Below are 27,786 nucleotides of genomic sequence, written 5' to 3' on the forward strand. Positions count from 1 at the left end.
CAGAAGACCGTCTTGTGGATGAGCTGATGAAGCAGAAGGTGGAAATCTTCATAAAATTCAACTTCACTTGAATCATGTGATCTTGAGAAAGAAGCATTGTTCTGACAATGTGCTTGCATTATTTAACAGGTCAGTGTTGTCCGAAATCTATGCAAGGCCTGTAATATTGATTCTAAGGGTTCTCGTATGGATCTAGTTTCAAGATTAAGAGCGGAGATGGAGAACAGGCAGTCATATGACAAAATGTTCCAGAAAATCTGGGGGAGCATCAGGTGGGCATATTACTTTAATGAGATGATAATTGAGAGATGATCATTTTACATGTCCTTATTCAGTTTTTATTATGGCTTTTCCAGGTGGCTGGTCAGTTATCCTATGCCCACATGGTGTGGTGTATAGTATAAAGTTCAATTTGAGAGCCGAAAGTCCCAGAGATTTTGCGGACCTGTTGTTGTCATGGAAGGACATTCCTAATGTCTATGACTTTGCACGAGGCTTGGCCACACATGGTAATTTGCGTGTACCCACTGCTATTCCATTTCAACCTCATGAAGGGAGACTAGCTGAGCCAACACCAGAGAACATAAGTTCAGCAAAGAAGGGCAAACTAAATGTCTCTCTTCCTTGGTTGTTTGAGAAGACAGACAATTTGAATACCAAATGCCATCCCATCACTGGATCATCTGAGCACTACGTGTTATATGACAAACTTCATGAATCGAACACAAAAGACCCCCAGGAAGTACTCAGAAGAATCAGCCTGGTCCCAGAGCTACAGGGTTGGCTAAATAGTCAAATAGCAGAACAGTTTTTTGCAAGCTTGCGAAAAAGCAACTGTTTCCTGAACAACATGGCACCATCAACGCAAGCTTCTGGAAGTACAGCTGCAACGTGGTCACAGACCTCATGGAATTGAAGATATCATCCTGTCTGACGTGGGACAAGCTATTCTAGGTCAGTAGCCAATAGTTATGCTGCATTGCTTTCTTTTATAAACCATGACTTTACAATAGTAACCTTGTTTTACCCTGGTTTTCTTAGCCCCACGAGCCAGTGAAAGAGAAACCGTCAGGCAACATCCACATCACATAAACCTGGACATTAGTGAGGGAAATTTTTTTCGATGATTTTTGCCTTTTTGCTAATACTACTTTTTTAACATGCAGAAGACTGTGGACCTCAATGTGAAGCATTCACCAAGTGTGAAAATATTTCAGCCTGTCGAGCTTCATGGACTTTGGGAAATCATCCAGCTCAAAAAGAACTAGTTAGTCTCAATAAATTATTAATACAGCTCTGTTTAACTGTGGGATTTTGAATGTTGAAACCTTTTTTTTGTTTGTTTATAGCTAAACTACATACTGGACATTGAGAGACCAGGAAAGGAACTGATCGTTCGAACAACGAATGCTGTCCTAAACCGTGCTGACTTTTGGACACTGGGCTTTAACAGAGACATGGAGTCAACTGTAAGATTACAGCTGTTTTACATTGCTTTATATATTTGTTGTTACATGGATTTATAATTAATATTGTAATTATTTTATTTTTTTTTCAGATTGGAAATGGTTGTTTTCAGTTGATTAAAAGCATTGCATGCTCAAAGGTATTTTAATTGTGTGTATTTATATATATATATATATATATATATATACACTCACCGGCCACTTTATTAGGTACCCCATGCTAGTAACGGGTTGGACCCCCTTTTGCCTTCAGAACTGCCTCAATTCTTCGTGGCATAGATTCAACAAGGTGCTGGAAGCATTCCTCAGGGAGTTTGGTCCATATTGACATGATGGCATCACACAGTTGCCGCAGATTTGTCGGCTGCACATCCATGATGCGAATCTCCCGTTCCACCACATCCCAAAGATGCTCTATTGGGTTGAGATCTGGTGACTGTGGAGGCCATTTTAGTACAGTGAACTCATTGTCATGTTCAAGAAACCAATTTGAAATGATTAGAGCTTTGTGACATGGGGGAAGTAGCCATCAGAGGATGGGTACATGGTGGCCATAAAGGGATGGACATGGTCAGATACAATGCTCAGGTAGGCCGTGGCATTTAAACGATGCCCAATTGGCACTAAGGGGCCTAAAGTGTGCCAGGAAAACATCCCCCACACCATTACACCACCACCACCAGCCTGCACAGTGGTAACAAGGCATGATGGTTCCATGTTCTCATTCTGTTTACGCCAAATTCTGACTCTAACATCTGAATGTCTCAACAGAAATCGAGACTCATCAGACCAGGCAACATTTTTCCAGTCTTCAACTGTTCAATTTTGGTGAGCTCTTGCAAATTGTAGCCTCTTTTTCCTATTTGTAGTGGAGATGAGTGGTACCCGGTGGGGTCTTCTGCTGTTGTAGCCCATCCGCCTCAAGGTTGTGCGTGTTGTGGCTTCACAAATGCTTTGCTGCATACCTCGGTTGTAACGAGTGGTTATTTCAGTCACTGTTGCCCTTCTATCAGCTCGAACCAGTCTGGCCATTCTCCTCTGACCTCTGGCATCAACAAGGCATTTCTGCCCACAGAACTGCCGCATACTGGATGTTTTTTCTTTTTCGGACCATTCTCTGTAAACCCTAGAGATGGTTGTGCGTGAAAATCCCAGTAGATTAGCAGTTTCTGAAATACTCAGACCAGCCCTTCTGGCACCAACAATCATGCCACGTTCAAAGTCACTCAAATCACCTTTCTTCCCCATACTGATGCTCGGTTTGAACTGCAGGAGATTGTCTTGACCATGTCTACATGCCTAAATGCACTGAGTTACCGCCATGTGATTGGCTGCTTAGAAATTAAGTGTTAACGAGCAGTTGGACAGGTGTACCTAATAAAGTGGCCGGTGAGTGTATATATATATATATATTTAGTTACTTAGAAATACCTTCAAGTTGTACAATATTCAGTTTATACAATATTGCAATAGTTGAGTTGACAGTACATATTTTGAATGGCACCTTCTACACACAATACCCTGCAGGGCAAGAACATTTATGTAGCTAATCTTCATGTTGTACCAACATGGCTGCAACCAAACAACTGTGATCCATTTTTGAGTCTACCTGTAAGTACATGTTGTTCTCTTCCCTGTTATGCATGCTGTTATGATGTGTTGACTAAAACTTTCTAATTCATGTCAGGATGATGCTCACTTGAAAGATGCCCTGGTGATTCCGATTTGGACACCAGGGGCCGTATTCACAAATAATTGTATCTTACCACTAGGAGTACTCCTAAATCACACTAAAATATTTTAGCTAGGAGTTTTGTCTTAAAAGTTATTCACAGCGCCTTTCAGACCCACTCTTAGTAAGGAAAAATGACAACTCCTAAACTAAGAGTGAGTCTTCGTTTCTATGGATGACGTCACTTCTCAGGCACGAGCTTCCTCGCAATGATCACGGTGATTGGTTGTTAGATGACAGGGCCATCATGCGGATCATAACACAGACGCAACAAATCATGGAATTACCACATCTAAATATGTCTGTGTCCTACACAAAATAATAATAGTAATGTCATCGAAATACATATATGAAATACACATATGACATGTTTGTGCAGGCCCCAGTGAAGTGTGATTCTAAAAAGGCAGAGAGAGAGAAAAGTCGTGAATTAAAATAAATTAAATCAAGGTAGCCTAATACCCTAATGAAAACCTCCACTTGCCTAATAATGAAAAACAACACTTGCATTAACACTTGCTTGGTTAATTGACATCCTATTAGCCTAAATAGACTAGTTAAAGCAAGGAAATGTTGCTCTTATTGAAGTAATGTAATAGTTGAATGACAGTGGATTATAAAGTCGCCAAAACGTAAAAGAAAGCCCAACTGGACGCAGGATCAGTTACTGCTGCTGGCCGAGTTGGTGCAAAAAAAAAAAAAAAAAACATAATAAAAGTGAAATTCGGCACTGGGATATCAAGCAAAAATATAGCTGCGAGCAGCGATTACGGGCCCAAGCCGGTGGCACCGCAACCCTGGTGCACCAGGGTGGCGGTACCGCCGGCTTTGGCCCTTCATCGCTGCTCGCAGCTATATTTATATATATATATATATATATATATATATATATATATATATAAAGCCGGTGGCTCGCCACCCTGGTGCCATTAGGGTTATTGTGCACGACGTGAAACAAAATATCTGCTCGCTATCTGTCGAACGGCTCTGGTAGTTCCGCTTCAGCACTGATGATGTTGTAGAAATAGTGTGCTCCGCTTGGTCTGGATTATTCGGGATTTTTTATTTTATACAGAAATAAGTTAGTGTTGATTAAAATGAAGGAAAACAAATATATTGATCTGAAATATAGCACATTAATTTTACATTTATTTAGGTTCAATTACCAAACATACAATCTTAATTTAATTTAAAGCAAACAATACATTTAAAATACATGGGTTGTATGAAAATAAAAAATAATGAAAATAGAGACTAGTAGGTTAAAATGATTAAATGTTAAAACGGCTTGCCATATTGGCTCAGAGAGAGAGAGAGAAAATGACATTTTAGATACAAGTAGCTATTAATAGATACTAGTATTTATTCAATAAATACTAGTACTAAGTCATTAGATACTAGTACCTATTAAATAGATACCAGTACTTATTCATTAGCTACTAATACGTATTCAAAATAATATCTAAAGAATACGCACTAGTATCTAAAGAATAAGCACTAGTCGCCAATGAATAAGTACTAGTACTTAATGGAATAGATACTAGTATCTAAAAAATAAGAACTAGTAGCATGAAAATAGACTAGTAGACTAAAATGATTAAATGTTAAAACGGCTTGCCATATTGGCTCAGAGAGCGAGGGAGAGAAAATGACCATATTCAAACCAAAATATCTAACTTCCTCTTGGTCTGAGCTAATGACAGTTAATTAGAAAGTTGTCCGGCTTGATCTGAACCATATGCATACCTGTGTCTGTCGAGTTTCATGCAATTTCAAGCATGCTAAGAGTCTCAAAAGCATCAAACAAGAATATTAAAGTTTGATGTGTTGCCACGGCAACAGTATCTAAGATATCAATAATCCTTTCACAGGTCTACATCTGCCGTGTGTTTACATTATACACATAAAGTTTGAAGCAAATCGGGTAAAAATAAGAGGGTGATTTCAAAGCATTTAGGAAGTGACACACTTCCTGCTGCCAGTTGGTGGCGCTATAACTTTGACTCACAATAGTCACATCCATGTGAGCGGGCTCTTACAACGAACACACTGTTGAAGTTTCATCAAGATCAGTTAATGTATGCAGTAGTTATGACACACTTCCTGTTTCACGTTTCTCGCCATAATTTTGTTTCCTCGCCACGGCCAAACCGTTCGAGATATCAAAAATCCCCTCGCAAACTTTCATCCTCAATGTCTTGACTTAATGCTGACCGAGTTTCGTGCCGTTTGTTTGAATTCTCTAGGAGGAGTATTTCACATTCCATTGCGTGTGTTTTACCAACAACCCTAAATAGCCGACTTCCTGTTGGGCTGGGGTAAAAAGTAAGAGTGTGAAGTATATATGAAACGAGGAGATCTACATGTGTACCGAGTTTCATATTATTACATGCAAGCGTGTTTGATTTATGGACCATGTTTTCGGACCCCGTTCCAGGGGGCGCTGTCGAGCCCCCCTGCCACGCCCGGGTACCATCTTCAGCCCGGCCCTGATGGCCGCGGGTTCTGACATGTGTGCAAAGTTTCAGGAGTTTTTGAGCATGTTAAGGCCTCCAAAAGTGTCCAAAAGGTAGCAGAAAAATAATAAGAAATATAGCTGCGAGCAGCGATTACGGGCCCAAGCCGGTGGCACCGCAACCCCGGTGCCTTTAGTTACCTAAAGGCACCGGGGTGGCGGTACCACCGGCTTTGGCCCTTCATCGCTGCTCGCAGCTATATATATATATATATATATATATATATAAAGCCGGTGGCACCGCCACCCTGGTGCCTTTAGGGTTATTGTGCACGACGTGCAAAAACGTAACCCTGCTTTGACTGTCGAAAAGAAGTGTGCTGTAGAGCTTGTATCAGTGTGGGCTCTGCAAAAGTGTGCATTGAGGGCACATATCAACCACAAAGTATGCGAGAGCAACCTTCTGAAAGGTCAGGTCTACATCCAGGTCTACATCTGCCGTGTGTTTACATCATAGTAGTGAAGTTTGAAGCAATCAGGTGATTTCAAAGCTTTTTGAAAGTGACAGACTTCCTGCTGCCAGTTGGTGGCGCTATAACCGGGGTGGCGGTGCCGCCGGCTTTGGCCCTTTCATCGCTGCTCGCAGCTATATTTATATATATACACACACAAACACACACACACACACACACACACACATATATATATATATATATATATATATATATATACATAAATATATATATATTGTTTTTTTAAGAGACAAGACAGAATATTACTTGCCTGATCTGATTAGAAAAATAGTGTTTGTGTGTGTGTGTGTGTGTGTGTGTGTGTGTGTGTGTGTGTGTGTGTGTGTGTGTGTGTGTGTGTGTGTGTGTGTTTGTGTGTGTGTGTGTGTGTGTGTGGCGTAATTGAACAATGTAGACATAAAAACATACTCCGTCCTTTTGTTCATACAGGACATTATTCAAACTGCAAAGTGTTTACTTATATTTGTGTACACTTGCAATAAAACACAACATTGTGCTTTTGTCAAGCTATAAACTCTTGTCAAACTGTAAACTACAACTGTCACCCAACCAAAATCTCTTACACACACACACACACACACAGTTTAAAAGCAAAAAATATCAAACAATCCTATTTAAAAACAGTCTGTGGGAGCCATCTTTTGGACATTCATCATATCGCATTGGTTTTCATTTCTTGTCATCAAACAGAGCCCTAATCTGTTTATTTTTTCAGTTACACATTCTACATTGATTAAAAAAGAAAAATCAAATGTGTTTTTATTTTATACAGAAATAAATAATCTATCATTCAGATGAGAATAAAGTTAGTGTTAGTTCAAATTTTAAGGAAAACAAATATATGATCTGAAATATAGCACATTCATTTAAAATTCATTCAGGTTCAATTACCAAACATACAATCTTAATGTAATTTAAAGCAAACAATACATTTAAAATATATGGGTTGTATGACTATTTTTTTATATAAAAAGATATATATCCAAAAAGACAAGGCCTAAAGTTTAACAAGGGTTAAACTCTTATCACTGTAACAGACACAATCACACACACAATCACACACACACACACACAAGTCAAATCACTTACATTTTACATGCAATATTGACTTTTTTTCTGTTTCAGCAGCGAAAATAGTTAAACAAAGATCACAGCAGAACCATCGCGCATCTCACAGCAACGCGTTCTCATTACTGAATGATTCAGCATTTTGAACGAATCGGTTGACTCAAAGATTCAATGACCAATCAATCCATAAACATCTATCTCATTCATGAATGACTCAGTCGTTCAAACGAATGAATCAATGACTCGCTCATTAAGACGGTCGCCTGGCGACACCTAATGACGGTTTAGTGTTATGTTTAAAAGTATCATTCTTTCCAACGATTGTTAATTAACTCATATTTGAAACATAAGCTATATTTATATATATACATACATATACACACACATACACAAAAATAAAATAAAAACACATTTGAAACGTGTTTGCTTACTAAATTGTGAGCTGAACGAAAGTTGCAGCAAATATCAGCAACAGGAGTCAAATTTCATTAATCACGAGAGTGAAGTGCTGACTGAAAAGATGATGATGGAATAGGCTATTTTATGTAAAAACGCCTATTTAAGCGAATCTGTCATTGTACTCTTTTATTGTTGTGTTTTCCGTGAAAAATAATAGACTATTGAACTCACAATTCAAGCAATCGGCCCCCGAAATTGCACTAATTTTAGTGACACTAAAAAGTATGCGGCTGCACTGGCATTCATAATGGTGCGCGTCCATGGCGACGAGCGAGCAGAACAGAGCGAACGTTTAGTTAATTTCTACTTCCATAGGAATTCATTCGAGCGCCACCATTTCAATGTCTGTGCGGACGTCCATATTATACTTTCGCTTTCAAGTTAGTGTTTTTAAACCCCCCAGCGGGAGGTTTACACAATTGGTTTACACAATCACACGTTGATTAACCGGTGGGAAAATATTCCCATAGTAACATCCCTAATATATAAATATTTATAAATTCAATAGGCCTACCTGATTTTGAACACAAGAGGGCAGTATAGCACTATATATGATTTGGATTATTATTATTTTTGACTAAACAACCATTCTGGCTGTTTTTAAACTTAAAAATAATTCTTAAATTGAAAAAAAGGAATAAAATGGGTTTAGTTCTAATATTTGTATAATTTTATATAAAAATAAATGGTGTATAATTACATTTTAGAAAGATATGAGACATGCCCTGATTCTTTTTTTGACATTACTTGAATCCCTCAACCATAGCAAAACCGTTTGAGATATTCAATATCTGTTCACAATTTAGCATCTTCAATGTATTTTCATCATGTTGAAAAAGTTTGGCATGAATAAAATAAACTACTTAGGAGGAGTAGCTAAAAACTCAGAATCTGAAATCCACATTCAAACCAAAATATCTGACTTCCTGTTGGTCGTAGCTAATTACGGTAAATTAGAAAGTTGTCCGGCTCGAAGAGTACAATATACATATCGAGTTTTGTTACTGTAGATAAAACTAACCCCCCCACTTTTGTCAAAAGCATTTAGAAAGTGACACACTTCCTGCTGCCAGTTGGTGGCGCTATAACTTTGACTCACAATAGTCACATCCATGTGATCGGCCTCTTACAGCGATCACACTGCTGAAGTTTCATCAAGATCAGTTAATGTATGCAGAAGTTATAACGCACTTCTTGTTTGTTGTTTCTCGCCATAAATTCGTTTCCTCGCCACGGCCAAACCGTTCGAGATATCAAAAATCCCCTCGCAAACTTTCATCCTCAATGTCTTGACTTCATGCTGACCGAGTTTCGTGCCGTTTGTTTGAATTCTCTAGGAGGAGTATTTCACATTCCATTGCGTGTGTTTTACCAACAACCCTAAATAGCCCACTTCCTGTTGGGCTGGGGTAAAAAGTAAGAGTGTGAAGTATATATGAAACGAGGAGATCTACATGTGTACCGAGTTTCATATTATTACATGCAAGCGTGTTTGATTTATGGACCATGTTTTCGGACCCCGTTCCAGGGGGCGCTGTCGAGCCCCCCTGCCACGCCCGGGTACCATCTTCAGCCCGGCCCTGATGGCCGCGGGTTCTGACATGTGTGCAAAGTTTCAGGAGTTTTTGAGCATGTTAAGGCCTCCAAAAGTGTCCAAAAGGTAGCAGAAAAATAATAATAATAATAATAATAATAATAATAATAATAATAATAAATAATCCTAAGGAAAACAATAGGGCCTTCGCCCTTTGGGCTTGGGCCCTAATAATAATAATAATAATAATAAATAATCCTAAGGAAAACAATAGGGCCTTCGCCCTTTGGGCTTGGGCCCTAACTAATCGTGAGACATGGGAGAGGATTTGTTTGCAGATCAATGCCGCATTCCCGCTTGTGTCGCGGACCCCGGACGACTGCGAGAGGCGGAGGTATGCGCTACAATCCTTTGTGAATAGGTCTTAGTGAGTTAGGAGTCCTCTCGACTTCTTTTAAGCTGTCCCAGACTTAGGTGCTACTTTTAGGGCTAAAATGCTTCGTGAATTACTCTTAGTGAAAAAAATTAGGAGTCCTAAAGTTAGGAGTGACACGCCCATTATTTTTAGGAGTTGCTCCTAAATTCGCCAGTTAGGAGCTACTTTTAGCCTTAAAATTCTTTGTGAATACGGCCCCAGATATTGTTATACACCCCAAAACCAAAAAAGGACTAAAATATAGCCTGTCCGTATGGGAGTTAAGGCATATAAACTAGTGCAGATCAATCACACAAGCTCTGAGAGCTTTGAAACTTGGCATGTTTGTTGTCAGGAAGTTGCTTTAACTACTAGAAAAGACTGGATGTGAATATCTTGATGTTGTCACGAATCTGGTCCATGCACTTCCGGTCAATCACCACCAGAGGTCACCAAATCACAGCATGGACTCTTGCACTTCACACAGCTGATTCCACTAATCACGCTCACACCTGAGAACTATCACACACTATCTCACACTCTTCATAAGCCTTGGACTTTCTCTCCCTGATGCCGAGTATTGTATTGCGTTTAGCGCTCCCCTAGTGTTAGCTACTCTACTGAGCCCAGTAGCGGAGTGGCAATCGGGAGAGTCGGGAGTTTTCCCGGTGGGCCGGTATTGTTTCGAGGCCGCGAGGGCCGGTCTGATAAAATATATTCATTGCAAATTCGCAATTTGCACTTGGGGCCCAAGCGAGGGGAAGAAAACATTTTTTTTTTACATTTTCTATAACAGAGCGTATATTTGCACTAAGTGCCTGTCTTTAAAGCAAAAAGACACTCGTTACGAAACAGCTACAGTGGCGTAGGTCGTAGGGCGTGAAGTGCTTGAAAGCAGCTTTTGATGCGCTCGACCCGAGTTCGAATCCGCCTTTTGCCGAACTCTCTCTTCTCCCTTTTCCCAACACATATGTAAAGATGTAAAATGTATAACCTAACATTAAGGTCTCTAGCGTTATATTTTGCCAACGAACTAAAATTTAAACCATGAAATGGCTTTGTGTCTTTATAAAACAGCACAAGACTTTAAGAATAGGCATCCTGTCTGTGCTGGGTGATTACTTTGCTCACGCGATCAGCATGGTTATCTGGTGTTTTCTCCTAAAAGCTCAAGGGTTTATTTCTTGCAAATGAAGAAATTAGGACAAAAATATTTTAATTGTCCTATATTATAGTGTAATGTAGGCTAAAATATACTTTTGAAATATTCATTTTCATTTATATAGTACATTTATAGGCTAAATGGATTTTACGTCATAGGAATAATTATATAAATCATTATTACATTATAATAATAATTGTTTGGCATCCTAAAACATCATTGATAATGTAATGCAGACTGAGACTCTCATAACTAAAAAGATGCCCTCTTTATTGTCCTGGTACAAATCAATGCTTTTTCTTTGTTCAACGAGCAGTTCATGGGTTGAAGCTCTTAATTTTGATCTCTCAAAGAGCACCAGATTGATGCATTTAACCTTAAAATGTAAAAAAAATTCTTGCGGGGGAGCATGCCCCCGAACCCCCCTAGAGGCACAGAGGTCCACCCAACATAGTTTTAAAAATTCCTATGGGAAAGAACGACCATTTATGAACTTTACTCCAGCATAGTACAACAAAGTTACTTTTAAATCAGTAAAACTGTAAATGCCGTATTAAAATGTCCCTGGACAAAATATACATTTGGCCTGCCTAAGAGGGGACCTACAAGACATTGTGCCCAGGGGGCTCTTAATCCGGCCCTGCCGGCGACGAGGGCCGGTGGTCTACGAAATTTCCCGGTAGATTTTTTGGTCCCACTCCGCCCCTGACTGAGCCCATCCAGTGTTCATTGCCTTGCCTGTTTACCTGTGTTCTGATTCTAGCCTGTGTTTCCTGGATTTACCCCTAGCTTAGCCCTTTGGACTCTGTTAGCGCCTCGTTTGGATTTTGCTGGTTACTTGGATTATCTCTCGTTGCTCCTGTTGGATGTTGTTTGCTGATCGTCGACCCACGCTTACCCTAAGGATCACTCTGTGTCATGCCTCTGCCATTCATGTTTGTTGACCTTGCCTGTATACGACCATGTTTTGGAATAAAGCCCTGCAAATGGATCCGCACGTCTCTCCTCTTGTTCAGCCCGTAACAGATGTATGGAATAAATAGAGACATATAAACACATACCTAAAATAAGCGGACATGCACAAATTGAATATCTATGCAGAATGTTTTCATTTACTTTGTGGTTGCTTTGCCAGGGATTATCATAGAAACACATATGATGGCTTATTGAAAAGGTGGGGTTGTGCTGAATCCAGCAATACCAAATATGTAAATATGTATAGCATGACAAATCAGAGTGTCCTGTCACTCAATGTATGAGGTGCCTAAAATGAAAGAAAATGGAACACTGACATAGTTTTCACAAGAGGTACAGTGTTTTGTTACATGACTAGCAACAAAGTCATAATAATTGTAAATGGTTGTTGTTTTTGTTTTGTTTTGTTTTTTGTTGTAAATGTGTTTGTTTTATCACAGTTGTATCTCCCTTGTTCTCCGTGTTATTTCACAGAGTCGATTGATGCCAGATTTGAAGATAGCCAGCAAGTGGTGTTTTGATCAATATAGTGCACTGCATGGTTCTGTTCAGTTGCCCAAAGTACTGTGTATGGAGGAACAAGACGTTGCGGAAGCCATTGAGAGATTGGAGAAGGCTGAGTTTCCACAGGACAGAATCGATGCTCTGGAACCCTTTTGCTTCATCTTTACTGTAATGAATGACATGCAAATGTTTCTTGAACATGTAGTTGATGTCATGAAATTAAAGGTAAACTGTCGAACTACACTAGAGCAAAGTGAATAATGTGCCAATGTGTTTTTATATATTGTCTATTTGTACCTTGTATTTGTCTGTTTTGCACATTAACTGTGTGTACTGTAAATTGACATTTACAATAAAAAGAAAAAAAATGCATCATCTTGATGTTTTTCATTTACAAACTGTTCCCACAAAGTTGGGAGCACAAAATTGTCCAAAATGTCTTGAAAATAACTAAAAATAATTTAATATATAATAATAGTAAAAAATAATTTCTTTCTTTCTCAAAACTGAGTTTTGATTTCTAAGTGATCAATTTATGTACAAGTGTTTTCCGACATGATTATTGGCTGTAGGTCATCAGTAAATTACAGTTTTTCTCAATTGCTAAAACACAATTTCTGAATCCTTGCTCCTTTTTCTGAAAACATTCAACACAAAACCTCATCTTCAAGCACTATTTACAAAACCTCTGACTCTTCTTGCAAAATGAAACTTTCGCCTCAAAACAGTTTTACTTGTGTTCAAAATCAAACACTGCTCTCAAATCATAGACAAAGTGATCAAAATGATATACACTATCAAGCAGTCAGTAAACAATACACCAAAAAATAGAAAACACATTGTTCAAAACATACAGTTCTCGAAAGATATCTACGGACGGCTATTCTGTTTGTAGACTTACCCGTGACACATTACTGTACCATCAAAAGTTCAGGGAGAAGCACATTTTTAATCTTAAAACAAATTTCATATTTGTCCGTCATTGTCTTTTGATGAATGAAAACATCATAGTAGCGCAAAATTGATCAGAAATTACTACTCTGCTTTGCTCTTTGCAATTTTATTTGTTCTTCCTCCTCCTTGTACCCCTATTTTTACAGTACAGTGCCCTGCATCTCACAAACTTCTCCTTTGTCAGTTCTATTGTTTGATACTGTAATTCTTGTTCTTTGTTGATATTAACCTGCAACCAGTAAAATCTATTGAGCATTCAGTACTGTAACAAATGGTACTGTTACAGTAACGCTGTTCGGGGCCATATAATTTGTTAATTGTACAGTATACAGCCAGAGGTGGAAAGAGTAATAAAATATTCTACTCAAGTAAAAGTACTACTACTTCAATGAAATTTTACTTAAGTACAAGTAAAAGTACCGGTCTAAATCTACTCAAGTAAAAGTAAAAAGTAGCTCATTTAAAATTTACTCAGAGTAAAAGTTACTGAGTTACTTTTTTAACAGCGGGTGGGGGAATCCCCCGTGTAGGGTTGTATTAATGGTATGAGATTTTCACAGTAGAAAATATCGCGGTTTACAGTATTAATCAATTATTAAAGGTGCTATATGTATTTTTTAGCGGCCTCTATCTGTGATGTTTCAGATTGCAACCAATTTTTACAAGAGCGCTCGTGCCCGAACACAAGAGCGAGCACTCATGGTACCGGCCACACTGAGACTTTCAACACACCGGAGAAAGCATCACACAACATGCTGGAAACTCATGTAAACTCCCACTGCAACGTTACAAACAATATGATAGTGGGATGAGTGACGTTAGACAGTAGATCTAGTACATAAAATAAAAGTTACATCCTAAAGCACTTGCTATCCTGGAACAGTCTTTTGTATTCATTTCATGTCTCATGTATGTTGTAGTTTACCTTGCTATTTCATTATAGTTTAACATTATTTCAGCATATCTGAAAACTTGTAATTTATCACAATAAAAATAGCGGAGGTCTCTCCTTAATTTAAACGCTCTGCCGATGTTGATCCGTGTTTTCGTCCTAAGTCGATTCGATTCACGTTTGGCCTGACGAGCTTCAGCAGATACATTTTTGTTTTGTTTTTATATTAATGTGGAGTTTGTGTTGGAGTGTGTGTTGTGCTGGAGGCAGGTCGTTTTTGGGTGTTATCAGACTCCATGTGGTCAGCTGCAGTCCCGTCGCATAGACTGTATATAAAAAGGAGAGAGGCTCGGGAGCGCGCGTGCACGTCACATCCGATGGCTTTCGCAGAAAATCCGTCCCGGAGACTTCACATAGAAATAGGAATACCGGCCTTCAGAGGTAATAGCAAAACCCGACAAGTGGATCATTGTAATGTGTGATTACAACCCCTTCACACACAGGCAATAAAAAAAGGATTCATTTTAGAAGAAAAGTTACATATAGCACCTTTAAATAAATAAACAGTATTATTAAATTATGGTTATTATTATTATTATTATCATTAGTTAAAATGACAGTTAAATTAATGAAAACAGAGGGTTTTTTGGTTGAACAAATGCTTTTACTATAACAAACTTGAAACCATTTGTTTGTTTTGTTTATTAAAATTTCAATAAAACATGTCTAATCAATTAAATTCAATAATTGATAATGAATTAGATTAACAACTTATTTTTAACATTAATAATTTATTAAAATGTTTAAGAATAATATAGTCCTATGAAATGTATTTTATTCAGAAAATGAATGTTTCTTTATATGATTTAATCCAAATATATTATCAAAAACGGTGGTAATCAAATGTAAATTTAAACTTTGTGTCCTTTTATTTTTTGGGGAAGCGCTGCAAAAACAGATTTACTAAATTAAACCATGGACAAAAAATATATATATTCCTTTAAATAATGTTTAAATAAAATGTATTATTGTTGTTATTATTATTTTGAGAAGTTCGTTCTATTGTATGCCCAGAATTTCTCCTTAGTAAAACCGAACTTTTATTTTGACAGGTTGTAGTGAAGACCCGTTTCAAAGTGTATTTGACAATGGTTTTTCTCAAATAAAATTATGAAAATGCTCATTAGGCGTTCTCTCAGAGCAGCTCTGGAAATGTTCATGTATTCATGTCCTCAAATTGTTTGTGAGACGCTGAAAACACCATGAACGTCACGCGTACTTGAGTATGTAACGTTAGTAGACAAAGCGGCTCAGCTCAGCAGAACAAATATGTTATATATTTACATGCAGTATTTTTGTGCTTAAATATTCACAGACCATGTCGCGATTGGATTTATTGCACAGTTCTACTTTCCATGTATTCATCCATTCATTCATTCTGCGTTATGTGAATTCCATTTTCATGACTGGATTCCGGGATTCCCTCTGCATCACGTAAGTCATTCGGCCTTAAGTTATAATCGGGACATACCTTTAACGTTATCTGCAGGAAGGATGGTGTCCTATGTATCCTCTTTTTGCAGCCACTTTGCGTCCACATTTTTTGCAAATTGGACATCTATCCTCGAGGACAACCACTCGTTTTTTCTACAAAGTATTTCCATACTGGCCATAATTCGCTTCATAAGAATTCGAGGGCGCTTTCAGCTTCAGCTTCAGCTGGGTCTGCGTCACCTTTCTTGCGCGTTTGTTCTCCCGCCCTTCAAACAATGCAGTAGTTTCCGGAGTGTGATTTTTTTTTTTCTCTCCCTTGTATTATTATTTTTTACTCAGTAACGGATATGATTTCAAATGTAGCGAAGTACAAAACTTCAAACAAAACGTACTTAAGTAAAAGTAAAAGTACAGATTTTAAAAACTACTTAAAAAAGTAGAAGTACACAAAAAAACTACTCAATTACGTAACACGAGTAAATGTAATTCGTTACTTTCCACCTCTGTATACAGCCTACAATGCACTGTACTACAGTATACAATACTAAAAGGGACAAAAATCAAAGGAGTAAACGTGATCAGTGTGCTTCTTCTTGTCTTTGGGCATCATTTGAAACAGGTTAAATCAATTTTGAGTGGTTGCAACCTGCTCGTGTCTGAGAGTGCAAGTCCGAGAGTGCAAGTGACGTCACTTGTCTGCAGCCAGACGCTATTGGAACACCCAGAATCAGTGGACAATAGAATGTCATTTGTGACCTTTAACAATGCTGACTCAGTGCTATGCAGCACTCTAAAACCAGATTGAAATGGGTCTAGAATATTAAAAGTATCCAGGTGTGAGGTAAACTGTAACAGTGCAGCTTTTTCCAAAATCTTTGAAATGAATGGGAGTTTAGAGATAGGCCGGTAGCTGTTGTGCACAGTCTGGTCGAGGTGATGTCCTTTCAATAGGGGCTGTACAATAGCATGTTTAAAACTTTCTGGAAAAACACCATTTATTAAAGAGCTATTTATTATAGATAAGAGAAAATTCAGAAAATTGTATACACGTCTCAAGATTCACATCAGGAACTGAACAAACCACAGGATTAAGAGCCGAATGTATGGTTTTGAACAAAACTTTTGGCCTGTTTGTGTTTTTTGCAATCAAGTTTGAAATTATTCAGATTTTGCCTCACTAACCGAGTGGTGATAGATTGTTAAGCAGTCTTTCAGAATTTGGTAGGAGACTTGAAGCCCATCCCTTTTCCCTAGTAGGCCTCTCTGTGGCAGCAGAAACTGTTTCTTCATCCCCATCGTCCTGTGAAGATGAGCATTTGATTGAGCACATTTTATAATACTATTTGTCGTAATTTCTGGTGTATTGAGTAGGCTACTTACAACTGTCTGGGGTTCTGTTGGGACATGAGGCTCCAAAAGACAGATATTACCACCAGAATCTGTTGGGAGCAACAAAAAACCCAACCCAAAGTAAAATATATCAAAAACAGCCTATATAAAAAATAACACATATGTAGACCTCTTATACATTTTATGAAGGCACTTGAATCTTCGGGAGTGACTGGCTCTGACGAAGTCCCTCCAGGAATTCCCTCAGCCATTGGCCTTCCAGCATTCAGGCTCAGGGCCATCTCTATCTCCTCTGCATCTCCCTCTGCATCTTCATCTCCATCTTCTCTGCATCTCCATCTCCATCTTCTCTGCATCTCTATCTCCTCTGCATCTCCATCTCCATCTTCTCTGCGTCTCCATCTCTATCTCCTCTGCATCTTCATCTCCATCTTCTCTGCGTCTCCATCTTCATCTCCTCTGCATCTTCATCTCCTCTGCATCTTCATCTCCATCTCCTCTGCATCTCCATCTCCTTTGCATCTTCATCTCCTCTGCATCTTCATCTCCTCTGCATCTCCATCTCCTCTGCATCTCCATCTCCTCTGCATCTTCATCTCCTCTGCATCTCCATCTCCTCTGCATCTTCATCTCCATCTCCTCTGCATCTCCATCTCCTTTGCATCTTCATCTCCTCTGCATCTTCATCTCCTTTGCATCTCCATCTCCTCTGCATCTTCATCTCCTCTGCATCTTCATCTCCATCTCCTTTGCATCTTCATCTCCTCTGCATCTTCATCTCCTTTGCATCTCCATCTCCTCTGCATCTTCATCTCCTCTGCATCTTCATCTCCATCTCCTCTGCATCTTCATCTCCATCTCCTCTGCATCTCCATCTCCTCTGCATCTTCATCTCCTCTGCATCTCCATCTCCTCTGCATCTTCATCTCCATCTCCTCTGCATCTCCATCTCCTTTGCATCTTCATCTCCTCTGCATCTTCATCTCCTCTGCATCTTCATCTCCTCTGCATCTCCATCTCCTCTGCATCTTCATCTCCTCTGCATCTTCATCTCCATCTCCTCTGCATCTCCATCTCCTTTGCATCTTCATCTCCATCTCCTCTGCATCTCCATCTCCTTTGCATCTTCATCTCCTCTGCATCTCCATCTCCTCTGCATCTCCATCTCCTCTGCATCTTCATCTCCATCTCCTCTGCATCTCCATCTCCTTTGCATCTTCATCTCCTCTGCATCTTCATCTCCTTTGCATCTCCATCTCCTCTGCATCTTCATCTCCTCTGCATCTTCATCTCCATCTCCTTTGCATCTTCATCTCCTCTGCATCTTCATCTCCTTTGCATCTCCATCTCCTCTGCATCTTCATCTCCTCTGCATCTTCATCTCCATCTCCTCTGCATCTTCATCTCCATCTCCTCTGCATCTCCATCTCCTCTGCATCTTCATCTCCTCTGCATCTCCATCTCCTCTGCATCTTCATCTCCATCTCCTCTGCATCTCCATCTCCTTTGCATCTTCATCTCCTCTGCATCTTCATCTCCTCTGCATCTTCATCTCCTCTGCATCTCCATCTCCTCTGCATCTCCATCTCCTCTGCATCTTCATCTCCATCTCCTCTGCATCTCCATCTCCTTTGCATCTTCATCTCCTCTGCATCTTCATCTCCTCTGCATCTCCATCTCCTCTGCATCTTCATCTCCTTTGCATCTTCATCTCTATATCCTCTGCATCTCCATCTCCTCTGCATCTTCATCTCCTCTGCATCTTCATCTCCATCTCCATCTTCATCTCTAACTCCTCTGCATCTTCATCTCCTCTGCATCTCCATCTCCTCTGCATCTCCATCTCCTCTGCATCTTCATCTCCATCTCCTTTGCATCTTCATCTCCATCTCCTCTGCATCTTCATCTCCTCTGCATCTTCATCTCCTCTGCATCTCCATCTCCTCTGCATCTTCATCTCCATCTCCATCTCTATCTCCTCTGCATCTCCATCTTCTCTGCATCTCCATCTCCTCTGCATCTCCATCTCCTCTCCATCTCCTCTGCATCTCCATCTCCTCTGCATCTCCATCTCCTCTGCATCTTCATCTCCATCTTCTCTGCATCTTCATCTCCATCTTCTCTGCATCTCCATCTTCTTCTCCATCTTCTTTGCATCTTCATCTCCATCTCCTCTGCATCTTCATCTCCATCTCCCCTGCATCTCCATCTCCTTTGCATCTTCATCTCCATCTCCTCTGCATCTTCATCTCCATCTCCCCTGCATCTCCATCTCCTTTGCATCTTCATCTCCATCTCCTCTGCATCTTCATCTCCATCTCCATCTCCTCTGCATCTTCATCTCCATCTCCCCTGCATCTCCATCTCCTTTGCATCTTCATCTCCATCTCCCCTGCATCTCCATCTCCTTTGCATCTTCATCTCCATCTCCTCTGCATCTTCATCTCCATCTCCTCTGCATCTCCATCTCCTCTGCATCTTCATCTCCTCTGCATCTCCATCTCCTCTGCATCTCCATCTCCTCTGCATCTTCATCTCCATCTTCTCTGCATCTTCATCTCCATCTTCTCTGCATCTCCATCTTCTTCTCCATCTTCTCTGCATCTCCATCTTCTTTGCATCTTCATCTCCATCTCCTCTGCATCTTCATCTCCATCTCCCCTGCATCTCCATCTCCTTTGCATCTTCATCTCCATCTCCTCTGCATCTTCATCTCCATCTCCATCTCCTCTGCATCTTCATCTCCATCTCCCCTGCATCTCCATCTCCTTTGCATCTTCATCTCCATCTCCCCTGCATCTCCATCTCCTTTGCATCTTCATCTCCATCTCCTCTGCATCTTCATCTCCATCTCCTCTGCATCTTCATCTCCTCTGCATCTCCATCTCCTCTGCATCTCCATCTCCATCTCTTCTGCATCTCCATCTCCATCTCCTCTGCATCTTCATCTCCTCTGCATCTTCATCTCCATCTCCTCTGCATCTTCATCTCCATCTCCTCTGCATCTTCATCTCCATCTCCTCTGCATCTCCATCTCTTCTGCATCTCCATCTCCTCTGCATCTTCATCTCCTCTGCATCTCCATCTCCTCTGCATCTTCATCTCCTCTGCATCTTCATCTCCATCTCCTCTGCATCTTCATCTCCATCTTCTTCTCCATCTTCATCTCCATCTCCTCTGTATCTCCATCTCTTCTGCATCTCCATCTCCTTTGCATCTTCATCTCCATCTCCTCTGTTTCTCCATCTCCTCTGCATCTCCATCTCCTCTGCATCTTCATCTCCATCTCCTCTGCATCTCCATCTCCTCTGCATCTTCATCTCCTCTGCATCTTCATCTCCTCTGCATCTTCATCTCCTCTGCATCTCCATCTCCTCTGCATCTTCATCTCCTCTGCATCTTCATCTCCTCTGCAACTCCATCTCCTCTGCATCTCCATCTCCTCTGCATCTCCATCTCCTCTGCATCTTCATCTCCTCTGCATCTTCATCTCCTCTGCATCTTCATCTCCATCTCCTCTGCATCTTCATCTCCATCTTCTTCTCCATCTTCATCTCCATCTCCTCTGCATCTTCATCTCCTCTGCATCTCCATCTCCTCTGCATCTCCATCTCCTCTGCATCTTCATCTCCATCTCCTCTGCATCTTCATCTCCATCTCTTCTGCATCTCCATCTCCTTTGCATCTCCATCTTCTTCTCCATCTTCATCTCCATCTCCTCTGCATCTTCATCTCCTCTGCATCTCCATCTCCTCTGCATCTCCATCTCCTCTGCATCTTCATCTCCATCTCCTCTGCATCTTCATCTCCATCTCCTCTGCATCTTCATCTCCATCTCTTCTGCATCTCCATCTCCTCTGCATCTCCATCTCCTTTGCATCTTCATCTCCATCTCTTCTGCATCTCCATCTCCTCTGCATCTCCATCTCCTTTGCATCTTCATCTCCATCTCCTCTGCATCTTCATCTCCTCTGCATCTCCATCTCCCCTGCATCTTCATCTCCTCTGCATCTCCATCTCCTCTGCATCTTCATCTCTATCTCCTCTGCATCTCCATCTCCCTCTGCATCTTCATCTCCTTTGCATCTTCATCTCCATCTCCTCTGCATCTTCATCTCCATCTCCTCTGCATCTCCATCTCCCTCTGCATCTTCATCTCCTTTGCATCTTCATCTCCATCTCCTCTGCATCTCCATCTCCTCTGCATCTTCATCTCCTCTGCATCTTCATCTCCATCTCCTCTGCATCTTCATCTCCATCTTCTTCTCCATCTTCATCTCCATCTCCTCTGCATCTCCATCTCCTTTGCATCTTCATCTCCATCTCCTTTGCATCTTCATCTCCATCTCCTCTGCATCTCCATCTCCTTTGCATCTTCATCTCCATCTCCTCTGCATCTCCATCTCCTTTGCATCTTCATCTCCATCTCCTCTGCATCTCCATCTCCTCTGCATCTTCATCTCCTCTGCATCTTCATCTCCATCTCCTCTGCATCTTCATCTCCATCTTCTTCTCCATCTTCATCTCCATCTCCTCTGCATCTCCATCTCCTTTGCATCTTCATCTCCATCTCCTTTGCATCTTCATCTCCATCTCCTCTGCATCTCCATCTCCTTTGCATCTTCATCTTCATATCCTCTGCATCTTCATCTCCATCTCCTCTGCATCTCCATCTCCTCTGCATCTCCATCTCCTCTGCATCTCCATCTCCATCTCCTCTGCATCTCCATCTCCTCTGCATCTCCATCTCCTCTGCATCTTCATCTCCATCTCCTCTGCATCTTCATCTCCATCTCCATCTCCTCTGCATCTTCATCTCCATCTCCATCTCCTCTGCATCTTCATCTCCATCTCCTCTGCATCTTCATTTCCTCTGCATCTCCATCTTTGTGAGCCTCTTCCTTCTTTCTGTTGGCTGAGTAGAAGTCAAATGAGAATGAACATTTAATTGTGTTAATTAGACCTATGTCAAATGCTTTTGCACTGCTAAACACTGGATGCTATAGTTATTTAACCCTCTGGGGACTAAGTCCTTTTTGGTCCGTTTTCTCTATTTTTACATTTGGGCTTATAAACCATATGTAATGGAGATGGATCACTATGTGTTTGGTATCTATGGATTCAGAAGACCCTAAGATAACATAAGCATGCATGTAATGTGTTTATAAAGGAAGTATGAGTGAAAAATGTACTATAAACTAGAGAATTTCAAAAACGGAAATTAGATTTTTCTCATTTATTTCTGAAAATCACACATCACACAAAAATAATGAACAGTTTTTGAACAAAAAATATATTTGTCAAAGCCTTTGCTTGACAGACATGTGTAATTGTTAAATAAAATGTGTAAAGAACAATGAAAAATGTAACTTTATTTACAAATAGTCCCAGGCGATTTTCTTAGGAATGCTTAGAATTTTCTAAGCATGCTTTCTCCTCGTCACTCTCCAGTAATTGTTCCAGAGCTTGTTCCACCGTAAATCGTTTACTGCTTGCCATCATAAAAGTGCTAAAACAATAAATAATGCTATAATTGTATGTATGTGTATATAAATATATATATATATTATAATTGTTCTGTCTCTCTCTCTCTCTCGTATAAATCTCTGATAATCCGCTCCGTAAGCCTCCGTTCGCTCTCTCTCCTTCTCTCCATTCAACGCTGTTTGCGTCATGTCCCTAACTATATAGTACCACCCCTTGCAAGGCTACAGAGTCCTCTGATTTGCTAGAAAGGCCATGGTAATGAAGGAATACAAATTTATTTAAATGTTTAATTTAGATTTATAGTATATAAACTGAGGAAGTTTATTAGTGTGAATTTTGTAACTAAGGTAAATGTCACAAACCTGCCTTTTCCTGTCTGTCTATTGCAAGTTAAATGCAAACCATTTGTCGTGGGGTTCCTGTCTCAGTGCGGGAAGCCCTGTGGAGCAGGTGTGAACACCTGCTATTTTATTATCCTGACTGTCCTGTCTCAATACGAGAAGGGACAGCCTTTCCTGTTCTCGTGTCTCACCGGGTGAGGACACATGCTGAGCAGGTTCCAAAGCCTGTATACCTCATTTACATGTATTGTTACAGAGTGTTTCCACCTCCATGTAACTCCTCCCCCTTGAAATGCCTATACGATACCATGTAAAGTTACTTTAGATTAGATTTGATTGAGATGCTACAGAGATGAAATAAAGAACGTATACCTCAACAATCTCCTGGTCTGAACTTTGACTTTTCTACACTTGAGAAGAAAATAAGTTTCCAACAGATGCCGCCGTGACCCGGATAGAATTAACTTCACCAGAATCCAGAACTGGACCTCAACAAAGATCTCAAAAAAGCGGACTGAGTTCCAGAACTGAATCTTGAAACTTCAAGCAACAAAGATTTCAACAAAGAATTCCAGAACTGAATCTTGAAACAAGTTCAACAAAGATCTCAACAAAGAAGAACTTTTCGGACTGAGTTCCAGAACTGAATCTCAAAAAAGAGCTCAACAAAGCTGACTGAGTTTCCAGACTGAATCTTTCTGAACAACAAACGATTTGGTGAGTTTCACTCTATTCAAAGAACCACTGAAGACCAGTACAAATTTTATTCCTCTGCGCCGTCAGAGAAAAGTTAACAGACTGCTGTAGAGTTTGGTTAACTAAAGTTACCCTTTAAAAGTTTTCTTTTAGAGATGAAGATCGATCCTCTGTTCAGGCAGGGAAGTTTTTAGCATTATGTGCTAATATTTTGGTTTTATCCTCTGAATAGTCAGGGAAGTTGTTTGTATCCTCTGATTCAATCAGGGAAGATTAGCGTAAAGTGCTAGTAATTTGTGTTACCCTTTGCTCTGCCAAGGAAGGTTAACAATAGTTTGATCTGTGTTAACAAGTGTACCCTCTGTTGATCAGAGAAGTTTTAGTGTTTGTTTGTTTAGCATCATGTGCTAATAAGATTGTACCCTCTGTTGTAGACAGTAGAGAGAAGTTTTTTTTTTTTTTTATTAAATTGGTAACAAAGAAATCCACAAAATGGTTAGGAAGAATGCTAGACTGATTCCAACAACTGAGAAACGTGGATTAGCAAGCCCTTTATGGACAGACAGTGAGTTCAAGTCATTGTTAGGAGAGAAAATGGACTCCATAGTGACTGAGTCAGTTAGATTGGATTTGACAAAGAAATTTGGTATTGATCCAGACAAAGTTTGGTCTATTGAAGAATGTAAGAAGGTGTTAGGTTCATGTATCAGAAAGAAAAACATGAAAGGCATAATCTGTTGCCATAGAGAATATAGCTTATCCATTGCACAAGAACAAGCTAGGTGTATTGATAAGTTAAATGAACAAAATAAACAATTGCACACTCAAGTGTCCTGTCTCAAGAAAAAGGTGGGCCACAACCAGGCCTCAACCAAATGTGACTCAGAAAACCAACAGTCAGATGAAACTTATCCTGATGTACAGTTTTTTTGATAGAATAGAGGACAATGTCAGTGCTGTATTGATGAAAGATGTAAATGCAGTTGAAGTGTGTGGAGCAAGACAAAAGGCTCAGAGTAGGGGAAAAGGGAGTGATCCAGTTCCATCAGCAACCCCCATAATGCAGCTACAAGCAGTCAAATTATCTTTAGCTCCTAAAGAAATATAGAGAATTGCTGAAAGTTTGCCATCAGTACATGGACATTTTTCTGAGTTTAGGAGAGAATTGTCCAGAAAGATGCGGCTCTATGATATGTCTCTAGCTGAAGTCACCCAGCTAATATCACAGATCTTGACTGAGTCAGAATTCAATGATTTTGAAAATGCTGTAAACAATTCTGAACTACAGCATGCCAGAAAAGATGAATTGAGAGAGGGAGTTCTGAGAGTGTTAAAGAACATTGTTGGACCAAAAGTGGACTGGTCAAAGATCACTAGTTGTGTACAGAAGAATTATGAAAATGTATGTGAGTACACAGAAAGATTTTGTCAGACAGCTGCAGCATACAGTGGGATTGTTGACACTTCAGAGAAGGTGCTAGAGGACAATGGTGCCCTCGTTCGCACATGGTATGATGGTCTTTTGTCAGAGCATAGAAATGCATTGCCTTTCTTAGACGTCACATGGGCTACCAGTACCCTGCAAAGTAACCTAGACAGGTTAGCTACTTGGGAAAGAGATTCTGATGTTAAAGAGAGAGTAAGAATTGCAGCAGTTTCCTTTAAGGTCAACGCAGAGAAGCAACAGAAACGCAAATGTCCTAAGAGAGAGGGCAGTTGTTCCTACTGTGGTAAGCCTGGACACTGGAGAAAAGAGTGTAGGAAAAGCAAAAAGAACTTTATTGAGGTTAATAATGTTGCTCAGCTACTACTCAATCTGCTTTCTACTTTGAAGCAGCCACTGCCCACGTCATTAAACGGGTGGGGCAACATGTTGAGGTGCTAACCATTTGTGCTGTGAGTGCTTAATTCTCCCCAGTAACTTGCAACAGAGATAAAAGACTTATTTTTGTTTAATAGAACAAAAGGAAAGTGACTGTCTCAGCTTTCCTTTGTGGGGACAATGGTTAAGTAGACTCACAGCTTTAAATGTTGTCTACAGCACAGGCCCTTCAGTAGTAATGAGCTGGGTCAGGCTGTAAACTTAAAATGGCCTCAATGTATTAACTGCAATAATGAATCAAGCAAAAGTAATTTTTGTCACCATTCTCATGTATGATGTCTCTACAATGACTGAAGTTTTGTTAGAGGATTAAGGAGAAATGACTCACAATTGTGTTACGCAGATAAAGGTACACACTTCACAGGACAGGTAGTCAAGGAAGTGTCTAGAATATTGCAAGACATTAGAGCCTAAATAGCACGGACCACATCAAGTGATGTAAATTAAAGTAGTGGCAGTTGTGTTAGGGAAGATAAACCCGGACTCATTGTGTCACACTGTAAAAGTTGTTCCCCCTCCCACAGGGAAATGACAGGACACGGAACAGTGAGGAGCCCAGGGAAGAACCGATTGCAACAGGCATCGGGGGCCAACCCCTGCGGTGAAGACTACCTCATAGGCCTTCCCCCTCCATAGTCCACCCTACCTCACTGCTTCTATTTAGGTGTCAAACAAATTAAGAAATAGGGAAAGAAGGAACAACAACAGCAGACTCAGAAAAGGATACAGCCGTAGTGTTTTAAACAAATACTGCGACAACCCTAGTGTTTGAACAAATACTGCTCTGTCTTTTGTTTTCTCTCTTCCTCTGTGCAGGTAACACTGGATGGCTGTCCTGAGACCCATACGCACCGACCTCCTGCATATGAAGCCACAACCTTCCAGAAAACAGCTAGAACCAATGACGAGCCAACTATCACAAAAGATAAAGAAAAGAAAAAATACACAACGCAGAGACCCACATACAGAACCTTCAGTCATCCATCAAAATGATCAAGATTTTACCATCATGGACATCGCACAAAGTGTAGACTCCAGAAACCACATATTCTTAGAGAGATGAATATGTCAAGAAACGCCTTGTTTGCTGGAAAGAACGTTGCAGGCCACACCAGAAGATGGCTGCATACCATGATTCACTTGTGTACAAACATGATGTTCCAAAAAGACATTCTTGATCTTTACAACAGATGACTGAAGATAAATTCTTCCGTAAAAATTTCTAATTTCACGGACCCTAATTGCATGTTTTGTTTCTGTGTCAACATGCAATTACAGAAAATCAACACAGAACAAGCTTGTGCCTGTAACTTACACAAGTTACAAGAATGAATTTTTAAGTGTTTAAATTTGTTTATAATGTGGGAGTTATTTTAGAACTCCCAAAGGGGGAATTGAAGGAATACAAATTTATTTAAATGTTTAATTTAGATTTATAGTATATAAACTGAGGAAGTTTATTAGTGTGAATTTTGTAACTAAGGTAAATGTCACAAACCTGCCTTTTCCTGTCTGTCTATTGCAAGTTAAATGCAAACCATTTGTCGTGGGGTTCCTGTCTCAGTGCGGGAAGCCCTGTGGAGCAGGTGTGAACACCTGCTATTTTATTATCCTGACTGTCCTGTCTCAATACGAGAAGGGACAGCCTTTCCTGATCTCGTGTCTCACCGGGTGAGGACACATGCTGAGCAGGTTCCAAAGCCTGTATACCTCATTTACATGTATTGTTACAGAGTGTTTCCACCTCCATGTAACTCCTCCCCCTTGAAATGCCTATAAGATACCATGTAAAGTTACTTTAGATTAGATTTGATTGAGATGCTACAGAGATGAAATAAAGAACGTATACCTCAACAATCTCCTGGTCTGAACTTTGACTTTTCTACACTTGAGAAGAAAATAAGTTTCCAACAGTAACCTTCCTCTGATTGGGTAAGAAAAATATTTCTCCATCGGCAATTTTTCAATTGGTTGTTGTTCGCGGAATCTGCCAAACAACATCGATTTCATTGGCCTTTTACATAGTGGTATTGCGCAACAAGGAAGTGTGTATATTTACAAAGCCGGGTATCACTGTTTTCAGCGGAATCTGAGGAAGACGGTAAAAAAGACCGCAGCTCTCTTTCATTAATAGTTTTTAAGATAATTACACATTTGTAAAAGTATGCCATTTTGGGCGGTACCGCCCAATCCGTCCCCAGAGGGTTAATATGTCAAATGTTTGTAAAGTCAGGTACCCTACATCCATGATATGCTCAAGCCTTACCTGATTGAATTATGTTTTTATATTTCATTTTCAGCTGCTGCCATGTTCTTTTAATGCCTGCAGGATTGCACCTACATGAAAATTAAAATTAGGTTGAATAGCATACTGTTCTTCCAGTTTC

The 27,786-nt window shown here is 40.0% G+C and overlaps 1 protein-coding gene across 1 annotated transcript; it reads left to right on the top strand.

Moving 5' to 3' along the window:
* Positions 1–713: 713 nt before the first annotated feature.
* On the top strand, positions 714–26,004 carry LOC130076546 (uncharacterized). The gene is made up of 9 exons (XM_056241664.1): positions 714–779; positions 870–954; positions 1,042–1,104; positions 1,167–1,267; positions 1,350–1,469; positions 1,559–1,606; positions 2,994–3,077; positions 3,154–3,207; positions 25,924–26,004. Exons 1-9 carry the CDS (start codon positions 714–716, stop codon positions 26,002–26,004), a joined length of 702 nt encoding a protein of 233 aa, XP_056097639.1.
* Positions 26,005–27,786: the final 1,782 nt, after the last annotated feature.

This window comes from Rhinichthys klamathensis, unplaced genomic scaffold, assembly GCF_029890125.1.
Source record: "Rhinichthys klamathensis goyatoka isolate OS25496 unplaced genomic scaffold, OSU_Roscu_1.1 h1tg000661l_1, whole genome shotgun sequence".
NCBI classification, from domain to species: domain Eukaryota; kingdom Metazoa; phylum Chordata; class Actinopteri; order Cypriniformes; family Leuciscidae; genus Rhinichthys; species Rhinichthys klamathensis.

Coding starts and splice junctions, on each gene's coding strand:
- LOC130076546 (XM_056241664.1), top strand. CDS start 714: ATGAATCGAACACAAAAGACCCCCAGGAAGTACTCAGAAGAATCAGCC. Junction 1,268..1,349: donor ATCCAGCTCAAAAAGAACTA/GTTAGTCTCAAT, acceptor GTTTGTTTATAG/CTAAACTACATACTGGACAT. Junction 3,078..3,153: donor ATCCATTTTTGAGTCTACCT/GTAAGTACATGT, acceptor AATTCATGTCAG/GATGATGCTCACTTGAAAGA.